Source organism: Littorina saxatilis, unplaced genomic scaffold (assembly GCF_037325665.1).
Source record: "Littorina saxatilis isolate snail1 unplaced genomic scaffold, US_GU_Lsax_2.0 scaffold_611, whole genome shotgun sequence".
Lineage (NCBI taxonomy): Eukaryota > Metazoa > Mollusca > Gastropoda > Littorinimorpha > Littorinidae > Littorina > Littorina saxatilis.
This window is the reverse complement of record NW_027128077.1, coordinates 1-22,769: the sequence shown is the minus strand read 5'-3', so window position 1 is coordinate 22,769 and position 22,769 is coordinate 1. Positions and strand designations below refer to the sequence as shown.

The window sequence follows — 22,769 nt, the reverse complement described above, 5'->3', positions numbered from 1 at the left end:
TTCAAACTTGTCATACACATTTATTCATACACAAGAATTATGTGTCATACACATTCAAGCAATCAAGATCCAATAAATGTATATAATTGATGTTCTTAAAAAGACTACACACACACCTAAATATATAGGTGATCTTTGAAATGGGACATTTACATGCAAAATTCAGAATGCAAACAGAGCTTTGGCTTGCAAATGTAATAGTCATTAACCAGCACATAATATGAATAATTTTTGAAATTGTTGTGATACTGATTCAATTTTTCACATAAAATCAGAATTTCATTTATTTTAGTTTCCTGATACAAATGATTCGTCTAGCTTACCTTGAATAAACATACCAATACGTCAAAAAGTAGGACATCTGAGCTCAAAGATTAATAGTTTGGTTTGAAAAATCTCTAAATACACATAATTACAAAAACAAAACAAAATTCCGTGATAGAACATGTACTGATCTTGCAACTAAAGTAACAAGAAGGGCAAAGCCCATACGACTCGCATGCTTTACACATTTTTCCTACCAAAATACATGTGACCTTGACCCAAGGTCAAGGTCATCCAAGGTCATGCAACACAGCTGTTAATTCAAGACATAGGAGGTACAATGGTGCTTATTGGCTCTTTCTACCATGAGATATGGTCACTTTTAGTGGTTCACTACCTTATTTTGGTCACATTTCATAAGGGTCAAAGTGACCTTGACCATATGTGACCAAATGTGTCTCATGATGAAAGCATAACATGTGCCCCACATAATTTTTAAGTTTGAAACAGTTATCTTCCATAGTTCAGGGTCAAGGTCACTTCAAAATATGTATACAATCCAACTTTGAAGAGCTCCTGTGACCTTGACCTTGAAGCAAGGTAAACCAAACTGGTATCAAAAGATGGGGCTTACTTTGCCCTATATATCATATATAGGTGAGGTATTCAATCTCAAAAACTTCAGAGAAAATGGGAAAAATGTGAAAAATAGCTGTTTTTTAGGCAACATTTATGGCCCCTGCGACCTTGACCTTGAAGCAAGGTCAAGATGCTATGTATGTTTTTTGGGGCCTTGTCATCATACACCATCTTGCCAAATTTGGTACTGATAGACTGAATAGTGTCCAAGAAATATCCAACGTTAAAGTTTTCCGGACGGACGACTCGGGTGAGTACATAGACTCACTTTTGCTACGCATGTGAGTCAAAAAGGGGACTCGGGTGTGCTGTTAAAATTGTTGGCACATTTTAGTATCTAAAACTCACCTTTGATTTTAGGGGGTGCCTATTCTTTCTTTATTTTGTGTTTAACATTGTTTTCAACCACGAAGGTTATATCGCGACGGGGGGAGATGGGATAGAGCCACTTGTCAATTGTTTCTTGTTCACAAAAGCACTTAATCAAAAATTTGCTCCAGGGGCTTGCAACGTAGTACAATATATTACCTTACTGGGAGAATGCAAGTTTCCAGTACAAAGGACATAACACTTACATACTGCTTGAGTAAAATCTTTACAAAAATTGACTATATTCTATACAAGAAACACTTAACAAGGGTAAAAGGAGAAACAGAATCAGTTAGTCGCCTCTTACGACATGCTGGGGAGCATCGGGTAAATTCTTCCCCCAAACCCGCGGGGGGTACCTATGCGACTGACCACAATGTTTACTTTCATCAGGCACAAAGTTCTTCAGCAGAAGAATGATTAATATTCTAGCAACAAACATGCAATAAATTCATACATGATTATTGATGTTCAAAAAATGCTCTACACTACTTCACCAAACTAAATGGAGAACTGAAAATGTTTAAAACACTTTCTTTCTTTGGTGTTTTCAACCACGAAGGTTATATCGCCACGTGGAAGGGGGGGGGGGGGGGGGGGGGGGGGAATGGGATAGAGCCACTTGTTAATTGTTTCTTGTTCACAAAAGCACTAATCAAAAAATTGCTCCAGGGGAAAACACTAACCATAAACAATAAACACCACTATGAGGTTTGATAGGTAACTTAAAGGGACCTTGACCTTCAATGAACGTTGCAAAAAGCTTATGTTCTGATGAATATGGGTGAATGAGGCACCATTGAATATAAAAAGAAAAATAACTGATTTGACTCTAGTTAAACTATGGCGCTCATGGCATCATACCAAAGTTTGAACGAGTATCCCTTTCACTGTTCTGTACAGCTGTGAAAACACAGTGAGACATAATAATAATGAACATAAATTAATCACCCCTTCTCGCCAGAGCTCACGGCAATACACAATAGCAAAACAAATCAGAGCATTCACACACCGACACACACAAAGTCGTTAAAGGTTTATTGGCTGCGGCAATAATAGCCGCAAGAATAATCCTTTAGTTCGTTCAAAGTACCCAAGCATGTCCTGTATACAAAAGTAAGGCGATTGAGATTTTATTTTGGTTTTTTTACACAAGCCAGAGAACACCAGTGCTTGTGAGAGCAAAACGTTTGCCCGTAGGGAAGTGAACCTTCCTTATCTTTCGCACCAGAGAGCTGTTCAAAAGGGGTATTGTGCAAGTTGGCTATTAAACCATTGTAATTCGGAAAATGTCTTTAACCTTCGCCGGCACTCGTGGGTCCGTGCGGACCCAGAAGGGTGTTTGATTGCAAATATCTTTTAAACGAGTTGGAATTTTTTAATGAGCTTTTAGAAATGCCTCAGACACCTAACAAGCTATCATCTCCTAAAAGCTCATTAAATTTCAGTGATAATTAATTAATTAATTAATGGTCAAATTTAGACTACACACGGAAGCATTTGTGGGGACGTGCGGACCCATACTTCTCAAAGAAGGAAAAGCGTGTATACCCTTCCGAGGCACTCGTGGGTCCGTGCGGACCCAGAAGGGTGTTTGATTGCAAATGAGACAGTGACAAAAGGTCAGGTGTCATGTCTACTGTCCCGAATGACACACGATTGCTGACATTTCACCATTGCCAAAAGAATAAACAAATAAGAAATAGGTAGAAAATGAATGTGAAAACTGACTTTGATTGTTGATCAGTATTTTCTATACCACTAACAAATAATCTACTTACACATAGCTGTTTGGCAAATGTATGTTGCATGGGACACACTGACATGAAAGTGGAAGATGTTTTTCCCTCTAGAGAAACTACATATCAAGTTACACTTTTTGTGCTCTTCCATTCCAGTTGGCAATCAATTGTTAACGCATGTTATTAGAAAAAATAGAACGAAAACAGATTAGATAGAATGAAAAATGTACTGGTGATGTCATTTGGGACATACTGACATGAAAACGTCACCTTTTGTCATTGTCTCAAATATCTCTTAAACGAGTTGGAATTTTTTAATGAGCTTTTAGAAATGCCTCAGACACCTACAAAGCTTTCATCTCCTAAAAGCTCATTAAATTTCAGTGATAATTAATTAATTAATTAATTAATTAATGGTCAAATTTAGACTACACACGGAAGCATTCGTGGGGACGTGCGGACCCATACTTCTCAAAGAAGGAAAAGCGTGTATACCCTTCCGAGGCACTCGTGGGTCCATGCGGACCCATACTTCTCAAAGAAGGACAATTGTGCAAACCCTTCCGTGGCACTCGTGGGGCCATGCAGACCCATAATATTTTACCAAATACCGTGTGCAGTCTAAATTTGACCATTAATTAATTAATTAATTATCACTGAAATTTAATGAGCTTTTAGGAGATGATAGCTTTTTAGGTGTCTGAGGCATTTCTAAAAGCTCATTAAAAAATTCCAACTCGTTTAAGAGATATTTGCATCAAACACCCTTCTGTGTCCGCACGGACCCACGAGTGCCACGGAAGGATATGCATATTTTTCTTTCTTTGAGAAGCATGGGTCTGCACGGCCCCACGAGTGCCACGGAAGGATATGCACATTTTTCCTTCTTTGAGAAGCATGGGTCTGCACGGCCCCACGAATGCGTCCGTGTGTAGTCGATAACGAGTGCCGGCGAAGGTTAATGGCTGAATAACAATGAGTTCCTTTATACGTTGGATTGGGCAAGCCATATATATATATATATATATATATATATATATATAAATATATCTAGCATCAATAAACCTAAAAATACACTAAGGTCTTTTTCAAAAACAATAGTCTGTTTTAAAAACTTTCAGCAATTTTCAACTTTATAAATCTATACTATAGATACATCAAAAGAAATTTGGTCAGACATGGGATTCAGAAAAAGTGATAATTAAGGAAAAAAAAAGTAGGGTCCAGGGGCAACGCCCCTGGTCGGGGTCTGGGGGCAAAGCCCCCAGAAGCTGAAGGTTTTTAGTATTTTAGACACACAAAAATGGCCCTGAAATGCATATTTCAGCTTAATCATAGCCCCCCCCTCCCTTTCCATGTTTCTCAAATTAATTTTACGCTAAGACTCAAAATAAGGAGGAGAAAGAGAGAGAGAGAGAGAGAGAGAGAGAGAGGCGGGGATGGGGGGGGGTGGTGGCGTGTGACGGTGTGGTTTCAATGTTCTTACCTCGTCGGTGCCAAACGACCCCAGTGACTGATTACACGACTGGGTTTTCAGGATAGTCAGGTGCTTGTTGCTTTTCAAGTGGCTTTTGAGGGCAGTCTTTCCATTGGAACCGTAGTTGATAACATTAACATCGTTGCACAAAGTGCACTAAGTTTTTCCCGGCAAGTTGATTTTAGCAAAAGCATCGCCAACTTTCAGTTTCACGTCTTGTGTCTTCTGGCCTTTCTCGTATTTCCAGCTCAATGATACAACTTCATCGAGCCAGTCGAATCTCCAGAGATTTTTCTTGTACTTCTGCTGGTCAATTTCCCGGGATAGAACGGTTTCGTCTCGCTTTAGCTTCCTCATCATTTTGGCAAGTGGCTCGAAGCGATGTAAAAATGGCGCCGAATCATTCTCATACGGTATGCTTTAGCTTATACTGAATCCCCGATAGCTACGTTGAAACGGTGACTGTAGGAGACAAAGACACAGAGCGCGTTCCCATACGGATCGACCAGCAACAGTCTGACCGTTTTAGGAACCAACCGTTCAAGAATAGTATGGAATGGAGCGTCGCGATCAGCGGACCGGCCGAAAAACTTGGGTCTTTACCTACATATACCCCAACATTTTCTCAGCGGATTTGCACGAATCTCAAGAATGATCCCTGGAGCCTAAAAATTTACGGAATTCCGTAATTTTACGGAAGAATCCCATGTCTGTTTGGTGCAATTAAACAGGTAACCTAATGGCAAATCATTGTGTAAAACTTTCTTTACAACTTTCTTTCACAAAGTGTACATATTTTTTTTTTTTTTTTAGCAATATTGTTTTCGTGGTGCAGTACCTGTGTTTAAAAATAATAAAATACACAGCGGACATAATTTCGCTTTATTTGAATGACTTTCCACTTTACAAAGATTGGTTTAGAATTAGAGCGCAGATTTAAACCAATTTGAAAAAAACAGTTGCTTATACCTTCTACCATGCTTGGTACTTTGAACAAACTTTATGATTGTTTTTGAGGCTTTCATTGTTGCAGCCCAATGCTGCTCAGTGCAAATTAACTTTTTTGAAGGCGAAGTGTCTGCACCCAGACACATCCTTACTCTGAGGTCTCAAAGCAAACCCGCAAATTGAGGCACACCTCCCAACGCCATGCAAGATATTGCAGATTTATTGCACGATTACGTGGCTAGAGCGGATAGGGCAAGTAGCCTAATAAGTTTACAATTTAAAACGAATGCTTCTTTCATTGACAAAAGCAGTAATCATGTGTCAAAACACTGGATCGGCTTTGGAATGCGCTTGTAAATAAAAGTAGACAATGAATTTTTCTTGTGATTCCACTGACCAATCTGCTTGTAGTCTGGACAATCAAGCGTACAAAATATGGCAAAATCGTATGGGTTCACAGGTCTGCTATACACTTCAGGTTTGGGGTGTCCACAAGCTAACTTTTTTTTTACTCGAGCATGTTGGCAACGAACTGGAGAACAACATCTGACCATGTTGATCGGTGGGTGGCCCACTCCGAGGGTCAATGCGCTCCGTTAGTTGCACGAGCTGTTCCTCAGAGAGGGGGCAAGCCGTGGCAGGCACATCCTAACGACTGTCTGGCAAAGGATGGTCCTCGATTATCGATTGAAGGCTTCTCCCTTTCCAGAAGTCCTGTACTGCTGTGGATGTGCTGGCTCGTCTCTCCAGCATCCCCCTGAAGAAGAGCTGCAGGGGAGTTCTGTTGCGCTCTGTCCTCAGGGGTTGGTGGTTCTTCTGTTCCACAATCCACTGTAGGGACCGGTTCAGCCTGGGCAGAAAAACATAGTGGAGGGCCCACAAGTGAATGGGATTGTCCATGTTCAGTATCCCCAGACCACCTTCTGCCTGTGGTGTTCCCATTGCAGTAAACAGGTCATGGTAAGGGTTCACCACATCTTTCCAGACGTCGAGCCAGAGACGCTCGATCCTTTGGTTATGGTCACTGCGGCCTTGCATCGCACTGCCTCTCCCTTCTCCCCTGTGTTCATTCATGAGGGCGACGACATCCAGATTCTCGCCACCATGGTCCATGCGGACTCTTGACGGGAGTCCAAAGCGTTGGGTTCCACCCAAAAACAGATCCCGAACGGTCTCTGACCTGTTGTTTCGGTGGCATGGAGGAAGGTAGTGGCCCGGCTAAAGCCATCGATTGCCCCATGAATCACCATTTTCCACCTGCAATATAACAAACAGAGATCCGTTTCCATATGTGATTTCACCACACAAATTCTGATTAAAGAGTTATTGGGAAATAAGTACAGGTAACATGCTCAGTAAATATTAAAAAGTAATGGTCAAAGTGCTTTTTCATGACCGAGAATCAAGACCATTATTTTTAATATATATCATTGAGAAAAGGTGTGTAACCCATTTAATCCACCTTTCTTCAATTTTGCAAAGAAATAAATCAAGAAAAGCAATTGCTTTATATGACTTTTCTTCGTCATGTCCATAAGCCTTAAGGGTCTTGTAGGTCTTAAAAGGAGGATTCCACTAACTGCTGGGACTCTAAAATTTGATAAAAATAAGCAACATTTTGGTAATGTCTGCTGGTTAATAACACATACAATTCAGTGAAATTTAATAAAAAATAACTGAGAAAACCGCAATGTAAAGCTTTTACAAACTTGACCCCACTGTGACCCCAAAATGTGACAGGGATCAACCAAACTAGGGTCACGTAGGTAGATGATCAAATCCTTCAAGTGTTCAAAGTTTCAAAGCTCAAGCTTCAAAAACACCTGAGATAACATCAATGTTAAGATATTTTGATTCGAACATGACCCCCTGTGACCCCAAAACTTGACGAAGGTCAATCTTCTTCTTCTTCAGCGTTCGACGATGGCTGTGTCTAGATTCTTTCAGGCCTGGGAATGAGTAAATATGGTTTGGGCGTACTGACGGGAAAATGGAAAATTTCCTAAATAAATTATCATTTAATTAATATACTTACCCGAATCACATTAGCATTGAGTCACCTGAGATGCTTATCACTGAAAAACGCTTACCCGGCTAAAGAATTTAAAGGGAAGCAACCCCATCACCAAAACGAAAGTGAAAGTAGCTTTGGTAATGGGCCAGTACACCGGGAGTTACCTCCCATACGGGTGTATGCCACGTCACTTCCTCTAGGAACACGTGCCTATTATCATACGGCTTTAAAAAATCTTAAAACCATAAGCGGGGCAGGTGGGAGGGAATACAGTATGTGATTCGGGTAAGTATATTAATTAAATGATAATTTATTTAGGAAATTTTCCATTTAATATCATATTCTTACTCCGAATCACATTAGCAGATAACATCAACAAGGCGGTGGGCTAGAAATGAATCAAAACTCACCATCAAGTTCTGGACAGGAACTGGCCTGCTGCTATGAGCGCTGGAAGGCCTCTGGAGCCATCCTGTCGAAGAGCTGTGACGTCCCGAAGATAAAAGTTTAAGAAAACATCTTCGGAACGCCAATACGCAGTTGTCAGCACCTCCTCTAGACTTCTGGAGCGCAGAACTGCCAGAGAGGATGCCCACGCCCTCGTTTCATGGGCTCGGGCCGAGTCAAGTGGCAAGGAGGGCATAACCCCCCCCCTCTTTGTGCGACTCCACTCATAAGCCTGCTTGATGAGCGAGGACACCCACCGGGCCAACGTTACCTTCGACAAATCTTTCTCGCGCCTAGTAAGGAGAGAGATAAACAACAACTTCTGAGAACTAGACCGAATCGGCTGAGTCCGGGCTAAGTACAGACGAAGTGCCCTCACAGGGCAATTGACCGAATCGGGGTCATCCGGGGCCAACGCGCTGGTCAGAGCCTTAACTCTAACCAGCGGAGAGGCCTGCCCCGGAGACTGATTCTTGGCCAGGAAATCAGGCCGGAAACGCAAAGATGCGGAACCGTCCGGCTCAAAGGAGATATCTCCAGGCTGACCCGACAGGGCGTGGACCTCGCTACCCCGTCGGGCCGTAGCCAACAAAAGGAGAAACAGCGCTTTGCGAGTGACATTGAACAGACTGGCCTCGCTTAAAGGCTCAAAATCCGCAGAACGAAGGAATTCCAGGATTAAAAACAAGTCCCACTTGGGAGCGGGCAAACGAGCTTTAGCTTCCTTAAGAGCAGCCCCTTTAATGACTGCAGCTATAACGCCCCCGACTCGAACAGAACGACCAATCTGCTTAAGAGTCGCCGAGATAGCGGAGCGCCGGACCCTCAACGAGGAGACTGAGGCGCCCTGCGAAGACATGAAAGAGAGGTGGTTAGCGACCTGAATAGAGCGCGGAGCCACCGAACTCACCCCTCTAGCTGAACACCAGGCAGTCCATGCCTTCCAGTGGGAAGCATAAACTGAAGAGGTGGACGCTCTATGCGAGCGAGCCACCAAGTCCAGAGTCAAAGACGACGCCCCAGAGCGCTTCAGCGAGTCCCGAACAACTTCCACACGTGAAGCTTCAGAAGACTGGGCTCCTCGTGTGGAATGCCTGTTCGGGGCTGCACTAGTTCCCCTCGCACGAGTGCGAGAGGAATGGGGGGCCCTTGGGCGAGCCGAAGAAGATCTGGAAACCAGACCTGCGACGGCCACAGAGGAGCGACCAGAAGAAGAAGGGCCGGCTCCTCCATCTCCGCTTTCCGGATTACTCGGCTGAGTAACGGAAAGGGAGGAAAGGCGTACGCCTCCAGACCCGTCCAGGGAAAGTCCAGAGCGTTCACTCGCCATGCCTGAGGGTCCGGGAATGGCGAGACGAACACCGGAAGCCTCTTTGAGTACCTTGTGGCAAAAAGGTCCACCAGAGGCTTTTGGACCTGGGCCCAAAGGCGAAGCAGTGCCCCGTGAGTGATCGTCCACTCCGACTGAAGCACTGTACCGGAACGACTGAGCGCATCCGCCAAAGTGTTCAGCCTCCCTGGAAGGTACCTGGCCGAGATCGTGATATGATGCTGAAAGCACCACACCAGGATCTCGCAAGCCCTCTCCGAGAGAGACGGGGACCGCGAGCCTCCCTGCTTGTTGATGTACGCCGCCACTGTCATGTTGTCTGTAAACAGACGAACATGTTTGGCGTACAGGGAGGGCAGAAACTTGGCCAGAGCTAGAGCAACTGCCTCTAGCTCCAGCAAGTTGATGTGCCACAAGGACTGCTCCGTCGTCCACAGACCGGAAGTAGTCTGAAGATCTGTATGTGCCCCCCAACCCTCCCTGGACGCATCTGTAAAGAGGTCCAGGTCGGGGAGGGGCACGACGATCGGAACACCTCTGCAGACCCACTCCGTGTCCAACCACGGAAGGGTCGCAGACTGGAACCATCCCTGCAAAGGGATGAGGGCGTCCCAGTTCACCAGAGGAGAGTCCACGAACGGCTTCAGCGCGAACTGAAGCGGACGTTTGTGGACCCGGCCCAGTGAAACCAGAAGAGCCATAGACTCCATCTGCCCCAAGATGGAGGCGAGCGAGCGGATGGAAGCCATCAGGAGAGGTAAAGTGGAGCGAATCTGGGCTTGGAGCTTGTCCACCCTTCTCTGAGAAGGCTGGACAGTCCAAGCGACCGTGTCGAAAGACATCCCCAGATAAGTGAATGTCTGTGACGGGGTCAGCTCCGACTTTACCCGGTTGATCGAGAACCCCAACGAGTTGGATTCTCGAAGAACCGTCAGGGTATCCTGCGAACAGCCGCTCTGGGACTGGTTCATGATGAGCCAGTCGTCCAGATAAGCCCGCAGACGGATACCCTGGGACCTCACCAGTGCACAGACCTGTCTCACCACCATGGTGAAAATCCATGGTGCGAGAGACAGCCCGAAAGGGAGTGCGCGAAACTGGAAGATCTGATCTCCCCACCGGAAACGAAGCCATTTCCGGTCGGCCGGATGCATAAGAATGTGAAAGTATGCGTCCGTGAGATCGATCGAGGTCACCCAGTCTCCTGGGCGGAGAGAGTCTCGGACAGAGGCTGGCGTCTCCATCTTGAATTTTATCTCCCTCAAGAAAGTATTGAGGAGAGATAAATCCAACACGGGACGCCATCCTCCTGATGCTTTGGGAACAGCGAACAGACGCCCGTAAAATCCCAGGGAGCTGTGGACCCGAACTCTCTCCACCGCGCCCTTCTGCTCCAGGGAGGCAATTTCCGACTGCAAGACGGAACGTGCTTCCTGCGAGAAGGGGGGCTTGAACCGCGGAGGCACTCGGGTAAGAGGCGCCTTTTCCTCCCGCCAGAGTAGACGGAAGCCCGATCTCACCACTCCCACAATCCATTGGCTGTCTACTACCGACATCCAACGAGAAAGTGCCCGGGAGGGGCCTCCCGCCATCACCAAGGTGGAGGGCGGGAGGGAGGTGAGATCGGGAGCGCTTCATTGGGGGTGTGGCTTACTTCCAGAGCCGCCACGCCCCCTCCCCGATGCCGTCCTCTTCTTCCCACCACGAGCGGCCGGCGGAGCCTGCCGCTTCTGAGCTGGCTTGGGGTTAGACGATGTCTGAGCCTGCTTCTGTTTAGAAGGCTGAGACTGTTTCACCCCCTTCAGAGTGTAGTCAAGGAACTGACTGTCCTTGTTTGACTGAATCTCCTTCTGTCTGGCATCCAGTGCCAGCGGACAGAAGAGAGACTCCTCTGAGACCGGGGAGACTCTCAAGGTCTCTCTAGTAGCCAGTTCCGTGAATTGGGACTGCGAGAGGAAGAGATCCCTCCTGCAGAGTACCGCTTGGGTGTACTGCAGGGAGGAAAGACGCAATTGTTCCTCATTGACCTTGGCCAATGCGGCCAAAAGCGCAGAGACATCGTCCGCATTCTGTTCTTCACTGAGAGTGAAAGGAACTAGCGAATCGGTCAATGCCCGAGACAGAGCCCGAACGAGAGTCTCCGCAATGGAGGACAGTTCGATCTGCCGACGTCCAACCTCCTCAACAGAGAGGAGGGAAGCCTCGGAAACCGGCGAAACCGAATCACGCTTGATCGGTTTAGTCAGAAGAGGCAGCAATTCCCGGGAAACCGGAAGGGTAGCCCTAGGGAGTGCAAAAGACGCCAGCCAATTCTGGCTCTGATTGGGCATGCCAAGCTTCCTATTGGCCGTAGGCACGAAGGAAGAGGCTTGGGCAGCTGAAGCCACCCACTGCTGAGCTGATTCCGGAACTGGACCAAAAGGAAGCAGTAACGGAACAGGCACTGGCCGAATACCACTCCCCGCATGTGCTGGACGAACCAGTGAATGCGAAAGTTGGTAAGCCACTGACGGAGACTCGGCGAACCGGAAGGAAGAAACATCCTCCTGTGCCGGCCGGAAGTCCGCCATGGCAGAAGGAACGAATGATGCGGAAGAGTCCGCAGCCACCACCCCTTCAGGAAAATAACGAGACGTTACTTCCGCCGCGACGTCAAGAACAGACTTGAGCTTCGACGGAAACACGCCCCGCGACTCCTCGCTGACCACTGATGGAGCATCAGAATAGTCACACGTGGAACCATGACCGAAGTCACCAGTTCCGGAAGCAGAAGCATGCCCTGGCAAACCGGAAACCGGAAAAGCCTGAGCACTAACGTCATCCTGCCGCCCAAAATCCTGTGAAGGTAAAGGGTAAGCAGGACGACCATCCGCAAAAACCGGAGCTGGATGAGCTGACGTCACTCCCCCGACTGAGTGGAGTGATGCCTGCTCAAGCCTAGGCGCTTGAAAGCCGGAAGGCGCACGCTGTAATCCACTATCTGGTATCCGGAAGGAACCACCAGAAGAGGAAGAAGCGTTTCCGGCCGAAACCGGAAGTGTAGTCAACGGAACCGCAAAATGCGGAAGTGAAGACTGCACTGGTTGACTTCGCGATACGGAAGGACCGGAAGTCAGTGAATACTCCATCCTGCCGCGACCGCCGTAGCGTGCCGGAGCGGACGGATCATCACTTCCGGCAAGTGCCGGAAATGCGGCAGTCGAAACCGACTGCCGCCGCTGTTCGAACAAGTCCGGGGCCTCGTAGGTTATCGCCGGAAATGAAAGATCAGCAAGGTATCGGTCGTGACCCGATGTGAAAGAGCTGTCCCCCGAAGGAGAACGTCCAGGCGCCTCACGAGGGCTATCGGACCAGCTCTGCTTACCAACCGACGCTGAAGAGGGAGGACGCTGCTCCAAGCCGGAAGTGGAGGACAAAGACACGGAAGCCAATGCCCGGACGTCACTGCCAGATGCCGGAAACGCCGAACTGCTGGCGACGGAACGCTGAAATTCTGCCTGCACCAAGCTGCGGATTTCTGGAACCAGTGACTTTAACAGAGAGGAAACCAACGCACCTTGTCCAGGTGCTAACAAAGAAGACGAAGTCTCCGATGTAGAGACAGGTGCAGAAGTAACAATAGCGCTAGGCGCCGCAAAAGAAGCAGAAGTAGTAACAGCGCTAGGCGCCGAAATTGGAACAGCCAACAAAGTGTTACGCTCTTGGTCTGTAACAAGTAACGTTGCTTTGGAAGAGGAAGACTTAGCCTTAATTTTCCCCTTGGGGTCCGACTTGCCACGGCGCTTGTCTGAATCAGACATGTTGACAACAACACGTGGCAACGCGAAAAATTTACTGAAACATAAGTCTAAACGACTGGAAAATTCAGTAAACACACGCACTAATGCGTTAACAAAATACTATAGCTAAACTTGCCCCACAAGCAGAGGCACGGAGAGCTACAAACAAAGTCACACGAGCTAGAAAACTAACTCACACAACAAAATGGCGACACGCAAGACACTGACACAAACGTCAACAACACGTGGCAAAGCCAAAAAGATTTACTGAAACGTAAGTCAAAACGACTGAAAACACAGTAAACACACACGCTTACGCGTCAACAAAATACTAAAGCTACACTTGCCCAAACAGAAAGAGGGCACGCAGAGCTACTAGCAAAGTCACACGAGTTAGCTAACTAACTCACACAACAAAATGGCGAAACACGCAAGTCACTGACACACAAGTCCGTAAAAAACGGACAACGTACAGTAACGAAACAGCGCAAACAACCAACAACAAACGGGAACGAGCTCACCAAACTGTAGGCAAGGCGAGCAGACAAGCTGGGTAACGTGGCCGGCGGGTGTCACTCAAACACACAAGGTCAGCCACAGAGCGTCAAAAAGTGAACCGTCCTCTCCGAGGTGAAAAAGACGTATGATAATAGGCACGTGTTCCTAGAGGAAGTGACGTGGCATACACCCGTATGGGAGGTAACTCCCGGTGTACTGGCCCATTACCAAAGCTACTTTCACTTTCGTTTTGGTGATGGGGTTGCTTCCCTTTAAATTCTTTAGCCGGGTAAGCGTTTTTCAGTGATAAGCATCTCAGGTGACTCAATGCTAATGTGATTCGGAGTAAGAATATGATATTAAATGTTGCGTTTTAAGCATTTTTAAGGGCACACGGAGGCTCTTTTCCCACACAATTAGAAAAGTACTTCGTCGTAAATACGACGAAAGGCGTATCATTCCCAGGCCTGTTCTTTGGCCCGTGATGTTGACGAAGTGGGCTGTGACGAAGGTCAATCAACCTTATGTCGTCTTCTTCTTCTTATGCGTTCGTGGGCTGAAACTCCCACGTGCACTCGTGGTTTGCACGAGTGGAATTTTACGTGTATGACCGTTTTTACCCAACCATTTAGGCAGCCATACGCCGCTTTTGGAGGAAGCATGCTGGGTATTTTCTTGTTTCTATAACCCACCGAACTCTGACATGGATTACAGGATCTTTTTCGTGCGCACTTGGTCTTGTGCTTGTGTGTACACACGGGGGTGTTCGGACACCGAGGAGAGTCTGCACACAAAGTTGACTCCGAGAAATAAATCTCCCGCCGAACGTGGGGACGAACTCACGCTGACAGCAGGCAACTGGATACAAATCTAGCGCGCTACCGACTGAGCTACATCCCCGCCCACAATCTTATGTCAAGTTGGTACATTATCAAAACCTAGAAGTGTGCGTACTATTAACCCTTACACCGGTGCAATTCTGTAACACATGTTACATAGCCACTGGTGAATTAACAGAGAGAAACATAACAAAAAACAGTCATATAGGTTTTCGCATCAATGGGAGGTAATCGGAACCGACCAAACAGACTGAGCCAATAGCGCGACATATGTCGTGACAACCAGGTGACAGCATACGTAAAGTAGCGCGACATATGTCGCGACAACCAGCCTAAGGGTTAAAGCTCTAGCTAAAAACACATCTGAGATAACATCAACGTTAAGTTTTTATTAAACGAACATGACCCCGCTGTGACCCCAAAATTTGATGAGGGTCAACGAAACTGCGGTCACTTCGTGAAATCATCAAACCCTAAAAGTGTGCAAAGTTTCAGAGGTCTAGCTGTATAAACTTCTGAGATAACAGCTCAACGTTACATTTTTTGTCCTTGGACAGACAGACAGCCTGCCCACAGCACACATAATTATTTTGATCAAGTATTATTCACTCAGCCAGTCTACCTGCACAAGCATGTGATTAATCCATGGTTGAAGAGTTCTGTGAAAATTGCGCAATTCTGCAAACTCTTTATAGCAGTTAATTTAATTTCGAATAAAATAAAGTACATAGTTGTTCTGCTAAGACGATAAGGCAAATATTTTTGCGTTCTTTTCATGTTTAAGTATCTCGGGAAAAAAAGTTCTATTTATGAAGTGAAATATAATTGACCTACAGATTACTGTCTTTTTATTTGTACAAATGCAAAATGGGAACAACTCTATTTTCTACACAAAATATGAGAGTTACTTGCCTTGAGACCTTGTGTCTGGTACAACGTAGATTTTGATTTAGAAAACAACCAAACTTATGGATCTTATATTGGATTCTGTGTGTTGAAACCTGAAATGAATAGTGTAAATGCAGTTGAGTATGTATGAGCTCTTTCCTCTTTCGAATATTTGAGCATTCAGAACTTTTCAGTCACCAAGCAGTGACCACACAGTGTGGTTTCTCAACCTATGAGCTATCGAGGATTCAGACTGGTTGCTGGGTGGTTATTTGTTAGGACTAGGTAGCTTGGTATTCACCGAAAAGTATTCCCCCCTCTGCTTATTTCTCTGTTAACTTGAAGGGGTGTTTATTGTTAAAAAAAACACCAAGCAACCAAATTTAAATAACCACCCAGTAGAAATGGTAAGGTATAACCAGAATATGTTTTGTATTCCGTGGGGAAATCATCAATGGACCAGTCTTTCATTACATATCCAGAAAATGACAAAATAAAAAGAAAAGAAAAGAAAATACTTGCACACGACTCACCTTCGTTACCCACCTACCCCTTAGAAGACGCCCTTCCTTTTACGATCCCAAACAAGACATTTTCAAGACCCTGTTTCATAGCTGCCAACCCCTGTGAAGCCCAAAGAGTAGCATTTTGGAACTTTCACCAAATGTCAGAGTTGCAATTGGTGTTTATAAGCGTAGCACTCGCATAATCTTAAATTTGAATCGCAAGCCCGCATTTAAAATGCCATCAAAAACGTTTGTAAGATTCTGAGAGCTCTACGACATTACAACCGTCTAAACATAGTTCAATGTCACACGCTTTCCTTCTTTGCCACTACTAAAGCAAACGTATGCAAGATTGTATGTTACACGCTTTAGGAGCATGGCAAGAACGGATTCAAACTCAAAATCGTCACTCCAAAAAAACATAAAATGCACACACGACTTTTATTTCTCCTGCTGTTATCGTTTCTTCTCTTTACAGATTCTTCAACGCTCAGAATACTGAAAACGGCACCCCAGACGACAGTACTGTTTCCATACGCGAATTTAACTTCCCTTGGAAAGTGGTTCGCTCAGGAGGCCTGTTTGTCTGACACTATAAGGACAGAGTTCTGAACATAGATGACAAAGATTCCGGAATGAACAAACATTTTGCGGATGCAGACACAGAAAGACGTCATGAAGAATGAGATGCTTCAAAAGATACAGACTGTGACGATGACTGTGACGTCATTCCCATATAACGAGACGTCATTCACAGTTGTTCGGCCACTTCCGTCAAAAAGTAGATTTAGACAATCAACGTAATCTCGTGTGGAAGAAAACGTCTGTCACACAACCAAGTCGGAATAGCAGGTATTATTACCTATACACGCAAAGTCTGTCGAATTCTTCGGCAAAAATCGTTGAAAATGATTTGCCCGCATCGGTGTGGAACTTGCACCATAATCTTCACCACCCTTACGTTTCCCCGTTTTTATCCTGTCTCCCTCCAGTTTCCACTTCTAACACCGTCACTGTGCACAGCTTACAACTTAACAAGTGCATTGCATATTCTAATCAAATTCACAATTGGCGCATAGAGTCACCGGAAATGCGAATGCTTGCAATAAAATTCACGATTTGCTAAGCAAGTCACGTGGACAATATCGAGTCATAACGGAGTGGTTCCCAGCCATCGGTACTCGACTAGTTATGCAATGTTCATTGTTGATTGTCAAGCAATAAGTGAACATTTTGCACGCTTGTCATTTTTTTTTTTTTAGCGTAGCAGCTCAGGGCTTAGAGTAGCAGCGTAGCAATTCCTGCAAAATCGGAGCATGCTGCGCCAAAATCGTAGCAATTGGCAGGTATGCTGTTCTCTAAGATATTCTGCTCATAACCTCTGTAAGTTTACCCCCATTATAAGACCTTATTATCTCAGGGTTATGTAGGTCTTAAAAGAAAGATTCCAGCGTCATAAAATAAGAGAATTCCTTATCACCCTTATGCCACCTGTATCAATCCACTCAAATTCCATGTTCAAACTGGCACAACCCCCAACATCCTCCCCACCACCGGACACACTCAACATTCACCAAATTTTTAAAAAGGATTTTTTTGTGCCCAGTGTATGTATTTGTAGCTGTACTCACGATATCAACTTGTGGTATCCGTCTAGATGCCAGAGAGCGTTTGGTCCTGATACTTGGTACAGACGACGTCTCGTGGGCCTCAACGCCAAAGCTCTGACAGCTACTCCACCAGGATCAACCCGCGGGATGGCTCCCCGTACTCTGTGCCTTTGTGGAGCGTGTAAGAATACAACTTATTACACTAACGTGACATACCACTCATGTCATAACAATACCATTCACTCTACATTGCATGTGTAAAGAGGTCTTGTCTGACAAGGACCTGATTTTTCACTGCCTCCAATACCGAAACAAGCGTCCTTCTTTGAACACTCGGAAGAATTTTAAGAACGTAAACACCACACCAGTGACATTTCCTTGCTTTGACATAAAAGATTACACGAGGCATTCGGAGAGATCCAGGTTCAATTTTTAAGCTTCTTCAATCTGGGCGCTTCGACAAAGGGACATTTACAGCAATGAACATGCAACAGTATGTACAGGGTCCCCACTGGTTTTTAGAAACAAAATTCCATGACTTTCCCATGAGCCTCAATAACATTTTCCATGACTAGATCCACAGGTCGCCATTTCCGAACACGCAAACTTTTTACATCTTGTCACTGCCAGTTTTGACACTGGCTTGCTTTGCACTGAATTTGAGTCAGTTTCTACGCAGTGTCTCTTTGACAAGCAAGTCAAGCATTTGCTACGCAGTCAGATTATCGGTAATGTTTGCTGGTCCTGTCATTTCACTAAACTGGACCAGCCACTGTTTGTATCCATCTGCACTTTCGTAAATTCCGTTTCATAACCGTCACTAACACTGTGACTTGACGAACTGTCATTTTTTTCACCGCGATACACAGTTCATTGCGAAGATCTTCCTTGGTAATTCGTTCCAATTCCGCATACTTTTTGTTGTCAAGAAACAACTCGAAAGAAAGCTGGCGTGCTAAAGGTTATTTTTTTTTCTTTCTTATTTATGTTAAATTCCATGACTTGAATTGAAATTCCATGACTTGAATTGAAATTCCATGACTTTCCAGGTCTGGAAAATTAAAAATCAAATTCCATGACTTTCCATGACCTGTACGAACCCTGTATGTAGGATAAACAGAATACTACATGGCTTCCTGTTTGATACCAGTTTTACACTAGTGTTTTGAAATATTGTTCGCAGTTTAATATTTAAAAGCACAACTTGAGTAAAACTGGTATTTCATAGGAAACCATATAGTATTCTCTATGTGGACAACAATGTCACAGGCTTACCCACTAAAGTTCTTTAGGAGCTTCTGACATATTTGCCTTAAAAACAACATGCAAAATAACTTGTGGAATCCAAAAGCACCATGTCGCATTAGTGGCCCAATTAGAGCTGCAGACTATTACGCTTTCGATGTAGCATGCTACTTGTAAAACAGAAAATGCTACTTCGTTATACAGACACTCTACAATGTTCATTTGTTCCTGCTGCTGTTTTCTTGTCTGAACACAGTTATTGCAACATTTGTGTCTTGACATATAAACATGTAGGTGCAGTGGATTATAAGATGATGCAATACTTAAAGATAAACACCATTTGCTACACTATAAATTCAAGATTGCTACACATGAAGCTTCATAGGGGCTGACAGCTCTGCATCATACACCAGCACATAAATCTTACTGACTGAGTTGATGTGTATTTACACATTGCACACCTCCCACATTGAAGTAAACAATTGAATATCTTCAGTTAATCGAAGTACACTTAAAGATGAAGTTCTCTCCATAGGAATACTGTGCATCACCCTTGCATGTAAGTGAACTCAAAGTACTATGTGAACAGAACAGAACCAATTCTGGTCTGTTTGCAACCGCATGAACGCAGGAAAGAGATCATTGTCAGATTGAATTACAATTAACATTGACACGCTTCCATTTGAAACTTTTCAGTTGTCATTGTGGATTGACGCCCCGGGCCCCAGATCCTGCGTTTAACTTTATCCTCGACGAACAAAACAACAGGCACCAATTGGGTTGCCGCCTCACCTGTGATTGTGTTGACCAGGTTGGCAACCGAGCCAGACAGGGTAGAATTGCTGGTACCGGTTGTCATCGATCCCGATGTTGAGGCGATGGCCTCACGATCACCCGAAACAGCTTCTTGCAGACGTTGGTTGTCTTTCTGGAGCGAGACAATGGCCACTTGGCAGGTCTCTTGCCGCTCCCCCAGCCTGCGTAGTTCTGCCAATACCGCGGCCAAAGCAGTGGCGCTTTCTTCCCCTCCTGCTGTGGCTGACTCAAACCCACCGGGTTGTCGCTGCGAGGCTGTCTGGTTGCTGGCCCTCGGCCGACCTGCAGCGGCTCGGGTCACTTCGGCTACCCGCCTTGACGCTGCCCTCCTGGGAGGCATATTCCTGTGCATAAAAAACAGGATATGTGAACACAGCCTTATTTGTCAGATTACTGAGAATTACACATAAGCCTTGAACTTGTCTGCTGCTCCTTGCAGGAGTTAACAACTCCTTCACTGTTCAGCCTGTAAAAGGTGTTTAATATCCCATACTTCTGAAGTTGTCACCAGATTTTGGGAGTCTGAAATACAAACCAAAGAAATTGATTAAAATCTGGCCCAAAGTACTTCAAACCAATTGTGTTTTCTGTGTCAAACTCAAATCCTGGCACCCAGTACCCCCACCAAACGAGTTTGGAATCTCTGAGGCTCAATACATTTATGACAAACAGAACACCAACAGGAAATTACATCATGGTTCTCTGAACTGTCACACACCAACATAATACCTGGCTAACAAATCCACATACTAACTAATGTTGGAATCTCTGAGGCCCTATAGCTTAATTTGACAAAAAGAACAACAGCGAACCATGTTTTCTGATTCTCTGAAAAATCAGCCCCACCATGAAATATTACCTAGCCCACGGTACATGTACTTTAACCAAAATAGTGTTTGTAATCTGTGAGGCACCAGCCAACACAAGTGACAACAGTACCTCCACATGAAATATTACCTAGCCCACAGTACCACAATCAAAATAAATTTGGAATCTCCTAGGCAAAATAACAGGTGATTGACAAAACAGTACTTCCACAGGAACCAATATTTCCTGATTCACTGAAATGACAAACACCCGAGGTAATTGACATACAGTACCTCCACAGGAACAAATATTCTGATTCTCTGAATTGACAAACGCTCACATGAAAAGGCATCGTAACACCAACATGTTCATCAGAATCTCACCTGAAAATTATTTCCAAGTACTCTGGAAAAACACTGATCCATACTATCCACCAACACAGAAACATACTGTTGAAACATGTCACGATATCTTGATTTGACAGAACACTCAACAATCGTGTTGATCGAAGAACCATTCCGGATCCACCTTGAACTGGTTTTTAGACAAGGGACATCATCCACAACGAGCCTGTCATAAACTCGAGTTACTTCCCATCTACCGATCTGGTTGACCCCATTTAGAGCCGTCGATTTATGCCACCCACCCGCATCAAACAAGAAAGAAAATGTAAACAATTTGAAGATTCCCTGTTCCTATACCCGTGCTTTGTAAGCTGATCAGTCAAAACGCACAATGCAACCTGACCCGGCTACAACATTATTTAATCACACAAAAACCGACTGTGTTTATCGCCTGACGAAGGGACTTGTACAACCTGGCCTGTCCTGACGTTGCTTGATCTTCTTGATCTTGATATGTTACGCCAACAGGTCCCAAGCTTGGGAATATACGTTTGCTAGATGCACACCATCACCCAGGAAATGACGCTGCAAATTCAGGTAACGTAAACTGTTTTCCAGCGGAAAACATAAAATCATGGTCCCAAAATACAACTCTAGGGGAGTCCACAGTGCCCTGCCGAAGCAACGCATTGACCTCCATAGCTGCGGCGTTGTATGATGGATCGAAACACACACACAGACAGACAGACAGACACACACACACACACACATACACCACGACCCTCGTCTCAATTCCCCCCCTCTACGTTAAAATATTTAGTCAAAACTTGACTAAATATAAAAACGGTATTACTTAACTTTAAAATCAGAATCTGTGACTGTGAAACATTGGTCCATTTCTCAGTTGTTTTTCAACAGTTTAAAATTCCTTTTTGAAGCTTTACTATTCTAATATTCAGCACAGAAGAGTTACCTGAAGTACTGTCCCCTGTCCTTTCAGACGAGCTTGTATCATTAAGGACCCAGTAAGCTTGTTGGAAGCAGTAATTGGTTCCACCAACGCATCCAACTCTTGATCAGATATCCTGGAATACACCATGCGTTGTACAGTTTACAAGTAGCATTCCATTTTCCCTGAAAATTGCCAAACACTTTTATTACTTGCGTTGTATCGATAAACGAAGCACAAGTAAGAAACAATAATAAAAGCAAAGAAAATAGCAACACGATATGCAAACATCTAACAAAGCCGAGCAAGCAGAATGACAGGTTTAATGAAAAACAAAGAGGTACCGATTCGGAAACAAGATCGCGATTCTTTCCTTCGCTGCACGACGCAAATCTTCTGTGACCTTTGACCAAACGTAGCTTCCACATTCGATCACCGTGCTCAGCTTAATATTTACAACAGAAAGCCGAGGGGGTGGAATACCGAGATGAACCTACAGAAATGTGCATCCTCAAACCTGACATATTCATCCCAACATTTAATGAACTCCAAAACACAGAAAGTTGCTTTTAGTTTTACACGCCATCTTTGATTGCCACTGCCAGTGGTTATCAAACCGGGACCCGGTACCCGTGTTTCAAAGATCACGCATTGTTTCTTCCATTAAGTCACAAATGAACAAGCAAACAAAACGTTGCTTACCTTCTTAAAACTTCTTCTGGCTCATTACCAGACTGCAACAAATTGACGTCGCAATGGCGGGTCTGATCCAGTGGCGTCACCGGAAGTAGTATCTCCACGAGATTGTCGCTTTGCATGTCGTACATTTTCCGATTCAAGTTCTAATTTATTTCAGCCGCATTTATTAAATGCAGCTGCATTTAAAAATAAATACAGCTGTATTTAAAAATAATTACACCTGTATCTAAAAATAATTACAGGTGTATTTATTTTTAAATACAGCTGTATTTACTATTAAATACAGGTGTAATTATTTTTAAATACAGCTGTATTTATTTTTAAATGCAGCTGTATTTAAAAATAATTACACCTGTATTTAATAATAAATACAGCTGTATATATTTTTAAATACAGGTGTAATTATTTTTAAATACAGCTGTATTTATGATTAAATACAGCTGTATTTATCATTAAATACAGCTGTATTTATTTTAAATTACAGCTGTAATAGTTATGAGCCAAACGGCTTTCCATAGTTCACAGCGACACGCGCACGTGAACTTGCTGATTCACTCAG

At 44.5% G+C, this 22,769-nt stretch overlaps 1 protein-coding gene across 4 annotated transcripts; it reads right to left on the bottom strand.

The window, feature by feature from the left end:
• Positions 1-22,422, bottom strand: LOC138956437 (uncharacterized). Of its 4 annotated transcripts, none has more exons than XR_011452652.1 (4): positions 21,536-22,417; positions 19,388-19,755; positions 17,372-17,518; positions 1-6,696 (listed from the first exon to the last, which is right to left on the bottom strand). XR_011452652.1 is itself a non-coding variant. In XM_070327799.1 (4 exons), exons 1-3 carry the CDS (start codon positions 22,336-22,338, stop codon positions 17,472-17,474), a joined length of 540 nt encoding a protein of 179 aa, XP_070183900.1. In that variant the 5' UTR covers positions 22,339-22,422; the 3' UTR covers positions 1-6,696; positions 17,372-17,471. The 4 variants fall into 4 exon arrangements, 3 of the variants coding, with proteins under 3 accessions (XP_070183900.1, XP_070183898.1, XP_070183899.1); XM_070327799.1 differs by having other exon boundaries at positions 22,214-22,422; XM_070327797.1 differs by lacking the exon at positions 21,536-22,417 and adding an exon at positions 20,602-21,356.
• Positions 22,423-22,769: the final 347 nt, after the last annotated feature.